This window comes from Mus caroli, unplaced genomic scaffold, assembly GCF_978045245.1.
Source record: "Mus caroli unplaced genomic scaffold, Mus_caroli_1 scaffold_1, whole genome shotgun sequence".
In the NCBI taxonomy this organism is placed as follows: Eukaryota; Metazoa; Chordata; class Mammalia; order Rodentia; family Muridae; genus Mus; species Mus caroli.
Window position 1 is genome coordinate 55,228,422 of NW_028227256.1, and position 12,652 is coordinate 55,241,073.

The 12,652-nt window shown below is 44.6% G+C and overlaps 1 protein-coding gene across 2 annotated transcripts in view; it reads left to right on the forward strand.

Annotated features, from left to right (window-relative positions):
• Window positions 1-12,652, forward strand: part of LOC110291452 (aldehyde oxidase 2) — an 83,293-nt gene that overhangs the window by 26,258 nt on the left and 44,383 nt on the right. For both annotated transcript variants that reach the window (XM_085837496.1, XM_085837497.1), the window contains 6 exons: window positions 809-923; window positions 3,203-3,325; window positions 7,629-7,725; window positions 8,367-8,491; window positions 10,141-10,274; window positions 12,260-12,347. In XM_085837496.1, the coding sequence (XP_085693622.1) occupies window positions 809-923; window positions 3,203-3,325; window positions 7,629-7,725; window positions 8,367-8,491; window positions 10,141-10,274; window positions 12,260-12,347 (682 nt within the window). The remainder of the gene's footprint in view (window positions 1-808; window positions 924-3,202; window positions 3,326-7,628; window positions 7,726-8,366; window positions 8,492-10,140; window positions 10,275-12,259; window positions 12,348-12,652) is intronic.

Here is a 12,652-nt window from a genome sequence, read left to right on the forward strand (position 1 = left end):
TTCCCATGTGAAAATGGTCCTGAGGTGTAGCAGCACCTTAAAAAGACAAACCTATAGGTCACTGTACTTTCCCATGAGGCTTTGACATTTTCTAAGAACTACAACTCCCAGCATTCCAAGAAGTTGCCTGGTCCTTGAGCAGGTGGGGTTTAGGGGTTAATTTTAGAGATTACAGTATACCTGGGGATGCCTCATGGGAATGTGCCCTTTTCTGCAATGCCCTGATCCAAAGAGCTTCAACAGGAAGAAAAAATATATAGAATAGACTGTCCTGTAAACAAACAAACAAACAAACAAATCACAAGGGCTGAGGATGTAGGTCGGTTGGTAGAGTGCTGAAACACTCTCCCATGCACAAGGCCTGGTGTGCAATCCCCAGCACCTTAGAAACCCAGCATAGCTGTAAACTGCAGTGATTCCAGTACTCAGGAGGTAGAAGCAACAGGATCAGAAGTGCAAGGTCATCCTCACATAGCTAATTCCAGGCCCATGTAGGCTACGTGAGACCTCCAGCCTCCTGCATGACTCAGAGCCACCCTGATACCCCTGAATCGCCAGCCTCATTACTGAATAGGAAATAAATACTGTCAGACATTTCCAAAGAGGACTGGTCTCACTGCCCCTCCCCGGCAGCTGGAGCGTTGCGTCCTGGCCCTGCAGCAGGACCCCCAGACACTACTCCATGGCAGGTCTACCCTCATTGCTAAGGACAGATTGACAGATGGTTTAATTTTCAACCATGACCTTCCCTTGGGTTTGAGGCCCTCAGCATTCGCACATATCTCCTTAATTGTCTCCCTGTGTTCAGATCAATCGACTCATCTGAGGTCCTTGACCTGCCTGGTGTGGTTGATGTAATAACAGCTGAAGACATTCCAGGCAACAATGGTGAAGAGGATGACAAATTGCTGGCTGTAGATAAGGTATGGATGTCCTCTCCCAGTCGCCTGTGCAGATCACCCAAGGACCCTGTCAGTCACCTGACCTAGCCCCCTAGATTTTTCTGCCACTGAGATGCTGACTGCCAAGATCCTGGCTCCTCTTTCCCCAAGTGCCACCATTCTACCTTGCTTTTCTGAAGTTGGGAAATAACACATTAGACCAAAACTAATCACAGATCTGATTCAGCCACTGTGCACCTCTGAATTCATTTGCCCTTATCTGAAAAGTAAATACAAGGAAATGATCTACATCAGGACAGAATGCTCTAGAACCATATCTCAACCTTCCCAATGCCGCAACTCTTTAACCCAGCTCCTCATATTTTGGTGATCCCCATCCATTAAATTATTTCATTGCTACTTCATAACTGTAACTTTGCTACTGTTATCAATAGTAATGTGAATAGCTGCTATACAGGATATCTGATATGCAACCTCCAGAGGGGTCGAGACCCACAAGTTGAGAACCGCTGCCCTAGAAAGATCTAGAAAGGAAGTGAGGGGGGCCACAGCCCCACCCTCTAATTTACAGGGAGCTCTCTCCCTTCATAAACCTGTACTCTCACCAGGCCTCTCTTTCCTTTGTGTGCTCTATTTTTAATAAGTTGTCTTGGCTGTCACTGGGGTTTTAATTCATATTCAGCTATCATTTACGGGCCACCCTGACTTGGGGCCAGAGCATTTCCACCTACTGTTTGTCCTCGGAGTTTACCATCTCTAAAGGAGGAATAACCATACACACACATCATTGTATTGTAGGAGTTAGGCAAGTGAACACACGTGAGGTGTCTAGGACAATGGTTGGCACATGAAGTGCTGGCTATTGTCACTACTGTCATACTTCAATCAACCCCACATTCTTTTTCCTCCCGGTGTAGAAGACATCAGTGAGTTGTTTGTTTGTTTGTTTGTTTGTTTGTTTGTTTGTTTGTTTGTTTGGATGGATGGATGGATGGATGGATGGATGGATGGATGGATGGATGGATAGATGGATGGATGGATGGTTTTTTGTTTTGTTTTGTTTTGTTATTGAATCCATCAGGAGAGGTTGACTGTCATATAGCAGGCTATTGGGGCTGCCATAATAAAACTGCCTGACCATGGGACTGGATATGGGATTCATGGTTAAGAGCTGCTCTTCCTGAAGACATGGGTTCAATTCCCAGCACCCACATGGCAGCTCACAACTGTCTGTAACTCCAGTTCCCCAGTATCCAACTCGCTATTCTGGCCTCTGTGGGCACTGCATGCATGTGGTGCACAGACTTACATGCAGGCAAACTACCTATGCACATAAAAATAAAGTTTCAAAAGAATGCACAGTGAGAGGCTGAAAGTGAAATGGATTTTCAAAGCTCTGGAGCTGAGCCAAAGCCACAGTGTTAGCAGGTCTGACTTCTGCAGAGTCTCTTCTTTGCTTGCTGGCGGCTGCCTGCTCCTTGTCTTACATGTTGTCTTTTCTCTGTTCACTCTTCTCTCTCCTTAGCTCACTGGTCCTATTGTACAAAGGCCCCACTCCTTGTTAATAACCTCTGTAAAGGTCCTGTCGCCAAATGTGATCTCATAGGTGCTGCAACACAGTCAGTTGTTGATTGAGTAGTTTGTCAGTTCATGGCAGGGTCTACCACATACGCTGCAAGCTCTTACATGACAGGATGAAGAATTCATGTGAACACATCACAACAGGGGACTTGCTTGGTTTGTGTTACAGTCAACATCTGGGGCTTACCCTCACTGAATACAGTGGCCAGTGGGTGGAACCTATAATCTGCACTTTGGTACTGGAAGTCTAATCACGGGTCTCACACACACTAAGGCAAGTTCTGGACCACTGGGTACAACCCAAGACCTTCCATTTTCATTATTTTTAAATTTGTACCCAAGCACATGTAACTCCAGTGTGGCTATTTCTATTCAACAATGACATCCAAGACACCAACCACCGATGAGATTGAGCTTGGCTTCTGTTCTATTTGCTTTAAAACTACTTAAATTGGTTGGTTCATTTATCATTATTACAGTGTGGAGAGTGGGAGGTGTGAAGGGCACATGTGGAGGAGTTGTTTCTATCTCCACCGACCTTCATGTGGGTTCCGGGGATTGAACTCAGGTCCCCAGGCTTACACAGCAAGCCCTGTTACACACTGAGCCTTCTCCCTCTGCCTTCTTTATGGTGCTCTATGTTTCTGTATGTACTTCACAGGTGCTGTGTGTTTATGTATGTACTTTACAGATGCTATGTTTACATATGTACTTTACAGGTTCTCTGTGTGGGCCAGGTCATCTGTGCCGTGGTGGCAGAGACTGATGTTCAGGCAAAACGAGCAACTGAGAAGATAAAAATCACCTACGAGGACCTGAAACCTGTGATTTTCACCATCGAGGTAAGCTGGGCTGGTCAGGCTCCTTCTAAGATTGTAAAGCCAGGCTTGAGAGAAGGCTCCGTGGTTAAGAGCACTGACTGTTCTTACAAAAGACCCAGGTTTTATTCCCAGCACCCACATGACCGCTTACAACCATTTGTAACACCAGTTCCAGAGGATCTGACACCCTCTTCTGGCCCCTGCAGACACCAGGCATGTACCTGGCACATAGACATACATGTGGGCCAACATTCAGAAACATAAAACACAAATAAATAAATCTTTTTTTTTAATTGTGAAGTCGAGAGCATCGTCATAAATGTTAGAAGACTAGCTCAAAACCTTTTCCCCTGCTTGCACTGGGGAAAAAAAAATCGTTTTGCTTTGGAAGATATTACTTGTATGAGATGAAATTAGCTTTGGCTTCAAGAAACAGAAAAAAAAAATCAGAATAAAAGTTTCACTCTTACATTCAAAGGCCTAGAACTAACCAGGCCTGGTGGCAGAGGCCTATGATTACAGCTGTGGAGCCTGCTGAGGCTCACAAACTATACTGAGGCAGGTTAGTGAGACATTGACTCAAGACAAAAAGTAAGAAGAAAGACGGGCCTGTAGGTCAGTGAACTCTGTGGTAGAATGTTTGCCTACTGACAAAGAAAAGGAAAATGACTAGACGTGATCTGCCCAGGGCTTATATGGTGTGCTAGTCTGTTTACATCTGTGCACATTGCTTACATGGTATGCTTTGTGCTGCTATTACAGAACCCCCAAGGTTGGGTAGTGTAGAATGAACAGGAATTTATTTTTCATGGTTCTATGGTCTGGGAAGTCCAAAACTGAAGGGCTGAATCTAATGCTACATGATTCCAGAATGTGGAGGGGGAAAGCGCAGAGAAATGTGCTTTCATAACAAAGCTGTTCCACCATGGTGATTACAATAACCCACAGAGCTACGGAGCCCCCCGTTACCTAGGCACCTTGTAAGGGTCCCACGTCTCAAGACTGTTGCCTTGGGAGTCAGGCTGGGTGGGACTCAAGCCACAGCTTGTGAGCTGTGTGTAGCCAGAATCCAACGCCTTCAAATCTAGTCTCTCCGTAATACAAGGTTTGCATTCTAGCAGCTACTGATGCTTTGGCCATTAAATCCACATCCCAGATAGCAAAAGGGATGAAAATGGGTAACCCTAATGGCTCTTTGAAAAAGGCCCAGACAGGGCCTGGGGACACATGCCTTTGACCCCAGGACTTGAGCAGTAGAAGCAGATGGATCTCTGTGAGTTCGAGATCAGCCTGGTCTTACATAGTAAGTTGCAGGAGATCCAGGACTACATAGAGACTCATTGTCTCAAAAAAAAAAATTTTAAATCATTTCCCATCCCTTACAGGGAGATGTGTGTATTGGCATGCCTTACTATTTCATTGGCTAGAAGGCCTGCATCTGCTGTACGTAACTGCCAAGAGAGCCTAGAAGCACAAATTTACTTCAGATGGCATGTTTATCCACCAAAGACTTGGGACCCTGTTTGTTGAGAAAGGTGGTGAGAGTGGATATTGGGAACAATATGACTTCAAAGTAAATATTAAATGTCATGAGAATTTCATGATGAAATTCTATAGAAATTTTCACTCTAATTTCTGACCCTTAGTGATGGGATTTAAGTTATAACTGAAGACAATAATGGTGTGAGAACATAGAAAATTCAGGTGCAGCCTGGTGTGTTAAAGAAAATTCAGGTGCAGCCTGGTGTGTTAAAGCTGTCATCACTTAACAAGCAAGATAAATAAGATAAATACCTTATAGGATAGACAGTTTCTCTGGCTCAAGATTTAGCAGTTTCAATTCATGCTTTGCTGGGTAATAAATTGTAATGGCCACGCAAAGGTGAGCAAAAGTGCTCCCCTCATGTCTGGGACAGGAAAGGCAGAAAAGGAAGAGACCAAGTCCCACAGTTCACTTTGAGGGCATGCCTCCAATAACCAAAACTCTCCAGGAGCCTTTGCTGGTTAAAACTTCTACAGTTCTCATGCTGGGATCATGCTGGGAGAGTTGCCAAACTAGAGACTGAGCCTCCATCTCATGGGTGTTTTCGGTACATCACAGACCCAAATTATAGCAACTTGGACTTGCATTCACTAACTCAGCACATCATAATCAGAGAAATCAGGTTGAGATTTCTGGGCTTGCAGTATGCCATAGATGGTATGCAAAGGGACTGAGGAACCATGGGGACAGCTTGAAATGTGCCCGAAGGATACCAGTCTTGCAATGTACAGAGTCATGAAGGCCTAGTTGTTAGTCTTTCTACACCAAATTCCCATCTGCCAAGTGGGTAAGGGACACGGGTTTTCTTGGTTGGCCCTCCCTCTGACTTGCACTGGAATCCTAAAGTGGGTTTGGTTTTGTTTTATTTCCATTTGAACTCTACTTTCCTGAAGGGGGAATAGCACCCAGAGGACGCACTCATGACCCCTCTGGGACTCAGAATAGTTAGAGATTTAAATTTTCTTCAGAATAAGAATGTCAAAAGTGAGCAAATAATTGTTGCATGACCAAAGGCAGGAAACAAAAGCCATATATGCCAAGAGTAACATATACATGTATATATGTGTGTGTATGTGTTGTGTATTGTGAATGTTATATATGATATATATGATAAAACTATATAAAATATATTTATAAGAGAGACAGTGTATCACACAGGTACTAGATCCAAGCTGACAAATTTTAATTCTAACTGTGCGGCTTTCTACCTGTGTGATCTTAGGCAAGGAGTTTGTTTACACCCTTGTGCGTGGCTTACTAGCCTGTAAAAGGGGAGTAATGATATGCATCTCACCAAGTCCTGAGAAATGAGTTAGTGAAGGTAAAACAGAGCAGTGTCGAACTTACAGTGCTCACTCGATGGAGTTCATCGCATCAGCAGGCCGCAAGTCTTTTGACACACATTGCAGCAATAAGCATACTTCTGTGTTTGCCGCCATGACTTATTGAGGTCAAAGTGTGTGCTGGATAGTTTTATGTCAACTTGGCACAAGCTAAAGTCATCTGAGAGGAGAGAACCTCAATTAAGAACTGCCTCCCCATAAGGTCGGGCCTTAGGCAAGCCTGTAAGGCATTTTCTTCATTAATGGTTGATAGGGGAGGGCCCAGCCCATTGTGGGATGGTGGTCCTGGGGTTCTATAAGAAAGCAAGCTAAGCAAGTCATTAGGAGCAAGCCAGTAAGCAGCAACCCACTCCATGGCCTCTGCATCAGCTCCTGCCTCCAGGTTCCCACATGCTTGAGCTCCTAACCTGGCTTCCTTTGATGAAGAGCTGTGACGTGGAAATGCAAGCCAGATAAACCCTTGCCTCTGGGTCTCAAGTGCTTGGATTAAAGGCATGCACTGCTACACCCCTCTAACTTCCTGAGTCTGAATGAGCCTCCGTTTAGAGCATCCTGACTCTTAAGGAGCTTTGATTCAGAGTGTCCCAAGTTCCTCTGCCTTGTAGCATTTGTCAACTCAGGGGAAACTGCTATGCAACAGTTTGTCACAAAGTACACTATTACCATTAACGAGAAAGAAAGGCTTTCTAATGCCAAAGGACTCTAATGCCTTTGGGTTCCAAGAAAGCAAGAAGCAGGTGTCATTGTGAAGTGCAGAAGGACGGACTGGATCTGCAGGGTTAGCAAGGATGGGCTGTGGTAAGTCAGTTCAGAGAACCAACGAGAAGAATGGCTTCTATGTGGGAGTCAGTTCACGCTAGGGTCAGAGAGTAGAGGTGAGGAGGAAGGAAGCGCAGAAGAACAAAAGTCTAGAAAGGCTTTATTGAAATATGTCAAATACCCAAAGGAATGACAACATATACTGGGTCTTGTCCCTATCAGAGTTTGAGGACCTGTATCCTCTCCATCAACACAGCCTCAGCCTTCTCAAAATCCTGAGTGAAGAAGAGGTTCACACATGTAGCTACCTAAGTATCTATCTAACACTTTTTTCCTCAGGGAGAAGTGGAAAAAGAGGACTCGGAGGCCTCCCCCTAGTGCCTGGGCACCAGCCCTAGAGACCCATGCTAAAAATGAGCAGGTGTCACCCAGTGGACCCTCCCATTTTGTCCAGGCCTCAGTTCTGAAAATGGCTTCCTTCTTAATGTCCCCTAGTCCTTCTGGCTGGTTTTCTCTGCAAATGCAGAGGACAGTCCCTCTGATTCCTTGTGTACTCTAGAGCTCCTGAATGCTTGCCACCTTTTGTGTGCCCCAGGAGGCAACAATGTGGGGGAATAGACTAGCAGACAGCAGCAAAGAGAAAGGATGACTGTCTTTGTGTTTTCGTCCTTTTGCATAGGATGCCATAAAGCACAGTTCATTCCTGTGCCCTGAAAAAAAGCTTGAACAAGGAAACATCGAGGAGGCCTTTGAGACCGTGGATCAGGTAGCTGAAGGTAAGTAGTGTGGGAGAGTTTACAGTGAGTCCTTGATTCCACAGTGAACCAGGCATCAAAGGCATCTGTTTGCCCTTGGGGGCTCATCTTCTGAAGTCCTGGGGCTCACCCAAACCTACACTTCTTCTCAAAGCCTCCTGCATCCTTGTGCCTGTGTGTGTGTGTGTGTGTGTGTGTGTGTGTGTGTTGTGTTTGAAGTCCCCCCTAAGACTTGCTTAGTCAAGGGCAGAGTAAGAAATAAAACCTGGAACTTTTAAAAAATATATCTGTTTTATTTCACATGCATCGGTATTTTGCCTGCATGTATGTCTGTATGAGGGTATCAGATTCCCTAGAACTGGAGTTACAGTCAACTGTGATCTGCCACATGGGTGCTGGGAATTGAACCCCAGTCCTCTGGAAGAACAACCAGTGCTCTGAATTGATGAGCCATCTCTCCAACCCAGAACCTGGAGTTTTTAGCTTTCAGAACTATAGTCTCTGAAACAGGTCGCCTAGGTTGTCACAAGGTAGATGCTGGGTTCCTTGGTGGGCACCACTGCAGGTGGGCGGCTCACATCCCACTTCATTTAAAATGCTTCAATGATGGCAGCTTCTAGCCCCATGTGCTCCAGGCGTGCTCCTGTACTTGCCTCTCACAGGGACAGTCCATGTTGGAGGGCAAGAACACTTCTACATGGAAACGCAGAGAGTGCTTGTTATTCCGAAGACAGAAGACAAAGAGCTGGACATGTATGTGTCCACACAGGACCCAGCTCACGTGCAGGTAAAATCCAGCAAGGTGCCAGAATCAACTTCCTAACTCCAACATGGTGGTCAGTCTCCATAGCACAGGTGGCAGCTATACATAGGTAGCAGAAACTTAGAATCCAAAGGTTGGATATCTGTAATGCAGCTAAGACCCCAGAACTGTTTTAACTTTGTTCCTGTTCTCATCAACAATAAAAGAACAACCCTGATCACTTTTCCTTATATATATATATATATATTTCTGAGAATTTCATGCATGCAAACAACCTATCTTGATCATATCCATCTCTTTTCCTCTCCAGCTTACACAAGACCTCCATCACATCCCCCTTCTAAGCTCATGTCTTTTACTTTTTAAAAAAAACCATTGAGTCCAGTTATGCTCGTGAGTACAGGGGCAGCCACTGGAGCATGGCTAACTAGTTGCCATGCCCCCAAAGAAAAATGACTCTCCTCTTCCAGCAATATCATCTAGACCCCCTTCCCAGCCTCTGCTGGGATTTTTGGTTGGCTTGATCTTGTGCAGGTCTTGTCCAGGTGATTTATAGCTTCTGTATTCACAACTATAGCAGCCCTGTCATATCCAGAAGGCATAATTCTTATTGAGAAAGTCATGAGACTTTCCAGAATATCCTTGAACTCACTAAGTAGCCACAGTTAACCTTGAACTTCTGAACACCCTGCCTCTACATCCTGAGTGTTAGAATCCCAGTCATCCACTATTATACAAGATTTATGCAGTGCTAAGGATGGAATCCGGGTCTTCAGGCTTAGTAGGCAAGTTAGTAGGCAATTCCCCAGTCCAAGAGAGATCATTTAAATTAAAACATTCATTGCTGGAGTGATGGTATCACATGCCTATAATCCCAGCAAGGGGTTGTGGAGCAGAAGCAGGCAGATCTCTGTAAGTTCAAGGTCAGCCTGATCTACAGAGTGAGTTCCAGGACAGCCAAGGATGCACAGAGAAACCCTGTCTCAAAAAATAAAATCAAACAAGACAACGAAACTACAGCAGCAGCAGCAACAACAAAAACCCTGTTTATTTGCAGCAGGTTGAGTTTAACTGTGATTGGATGGCATCACTAATTTTTCCCCATACTCTATTTTATTCTCTGAAATAGTCATTATAGGTGATTTTTAGATTCAAGGCATCACTTTAGACCACATTTATACTTCACCATGACAGACAATGCTCTAGACTTAGGTCATGAACCCATCACCCTTGTTTGTAGGATGTCAGGCGGCTACTGCTTTTCGCTGGTTTTGGTCTTATAAGCTCAAGCGTTTGACCAAGAGTGCAGCTTCCAATAAGAACCCAGGACTTTGATAGTTTGGGGAAGATTAACAATGTTTAAAAATGGCCCAGAGACTGGAAACAATGGTGGTACACACCTTTACTCCCAGTATTCAGGAGACACAGGCAGGTGGATCTCAGTGAGTCCAACTTGGTCTACATAGTGAGTTTCAGGACAGCCAGGGCTACATAGTGAGACCCTGTCTCAAAAACCAGCAAAACCAACAAAACTGGACCAGAGTCCCCAGGCCAACCTGAGATTGTCTCCACTATTTTATAGAGGTAGACTCGAGTGGACCCTGTTCTAGAATTTCAGGAAACAAAACACCTCACTGCCATCTTACTCTTTTGAACCTTGTTGTCTCTTACAGAAAACAGTGTCCTCTACCTTAAACATCCCGATCAGCAGGATCACCTGCCATGTGAAACGAGTGGGTGGAGGCTTTGGAGGAAAGGTGGGGAGGCCAGCTGTGTTCGGAGCAATTGCTGCAGTGGGGGCTGTCAAGTAAGTCTACCTTAGGGGCCAGAACTGTGGGAGAGGCTGAGCTCAGAGGACAGCAGTAGCCTGACAAACCACCCCTGGCTGCAGTCAGAGGCTCCTCTAGGGTCACTTCAGGCCCCTGTGTGTTTCTTTATAAAACATAGATAATTCACACCTGCCCTGCTGCCCTTTTGGTTCTATAAAAGTGAGCTGAACACGTCACTTTGATAAAGGTACGGGACTTTAAATAGGAAAGGTGGGACAGTTGACTGCTTCCGGAACGGAACAGGGGGAACCCATTCCTGAGCTTCAGGGAAGAGGAATCGTTCAGCTGTGGAGCAAGGCACCCTTTCCAGGTTCATCTTTGCCCCATAATGCTGCTTCAGCCAGAGCAGGGTGGATCGAGGAGAGAAAGACTTCCCCCTCCCCATCCAAGCGCTGTCTTGGCCACAGGAGTCTTTGGGTTGATCTCAAGAGAGGGCTTACATTTTTGCTCTCCGTGGATATTCAGCACACAAGTTCAGCTGGTACTGGCACGGCTAGTTCTTATTCATTGTCTTTGACTGAGTTTGTTGTCAGTGTTGGAGAACAAAGAGGAAAAGAAACAGGAGGGGGGAGCAGAGGAGGAGAAGGAGCAGGACGGGGAGGAGGGGAGGAGATACTGTTTAATATTTTGTCTGAGTTTCCGTCTGCAAAGCTCCAACTCTCTGCTTCCTTCGACAGCCTCTGTGTAGCTCAGAGGAAAGTTCTGTACCCTGGAACATGCATCTCCATCCCCAGCTCGGGGAGGAGAGAAGCATGGTTGCAATCTCATCTCTACTTCTCTCCTCTACCAGAGACGAAGACCTTGTGTCTTCTGCCTCTCACGTGTGGCCACACACAGTTGTCAAGTGAAGCACTTAAATTTCAAAGCCTAGGCTAGCCACTATGAGCCCTGACATCAGCATATTCTAACACTTGCCTGTGACCCCACTGCACAGCCAAGTGTGGAACCAGTGCCTCACCATGCATCCTGCCTTAGCACACAATTGCCAGTCACACGTTAAATGACCTGAGAGCAGTGTTCCCAATCCTGCCTCAAACATAATTTTTTTTTTTTAATTAAAAAAAGAAGTTCCGGGCTGGCAAGATGGCTCAGCGGTTAAGAGCACTGACTGCTCTTCTGAAGCTCCTGAGTTCAAATCCCAACAACTACATGAGATCTGATGCCCTCTTCTGGTGTGTCTGAAGACAGCAACAGTGTACTTATTTATAATAATAAATAAATCTTTGGGTCAGAGTGAGCAGGGACCGAGCAAGCAGGGTTGACTGGAGCAAGCAGAGGTCCTAAATTCAATTCCCACATGAAGGCTCAGAACCATCTGTTCAGCTACAATATACTCATATACATAAAATAAATAAATAAATCTTTAAAAAAAAAAAGGAAAAAAAAAAAAGAAATCCCACCTTCCTAGTCAAATCCCAGACCTTCTGAATCCGAATTTATCAAGGGATGAGTCTTGAAACTGTACATTTAACTGGCATTTTTCTATTGATGTTAACATTGTATCTACCCATTCACACTCTCCCTTTATAACATATGCAAAATGGGTGGATCTGGGTGAAAGTCAAATTTGAAGCCAAAGGGACAAAACTTAGCTGGAAGGTAATATAAATCCTTTTAGACATAAAATAAGCACTGAATTGCAAGGCACAGAGAAATCATCAGGCAATAATCGATATCATGCCTAGAAGATTGTAGACAGATTAATAGATACATGTGGGATGGAGAGACAGATGGATAGATGGGTGGATGGATGGATGGATGGGCAGATGGACAGAGAATTAAATGAGTGATAGAAATGGATGGGAAGGTGTAGGGTAGATGTCTTACATGTTGTAAATGGATGTGGGAAGAGAATAAAATAAGGACTTGAATAAGTAGGTGGATATGTGCATAGCTGAATAGATAAATGAGTGGATGGACAGATGGATGAGATGAATGGAGATCTAAACTTTGTTTTCTGCAGAACTGGCCATCCCATTCGTCTTGTTCTGGATCGTGAAGATGATATGCTAATAACTGGGGGACGACACCCATTATTTGCAAAATACAAAGTAAGTGCTACAAGTGAAGTTATTAAAATGCCTCATTTTGTTTGAGGGGCTTTGCCCTTTTCTATCATTTTGATTTTGTTGAAATCTAAAAACAGTCAGCATTTAAAATATTTTACATGACAATGGTATGTATTTTGGATGCCCATGACATTTTATGATTAGCTCTTCATTTAGTGTGTAATTGTAAAAAATGTAATGATGAAAATAAATTTTTAAGTAGTAACTTAAAGGCATTGTTTGAGGGCCTGGGGCTATGGCTCAGTGGCTATAGCTTGCCATGCAGACCTGAGGACTGAGACAGTATC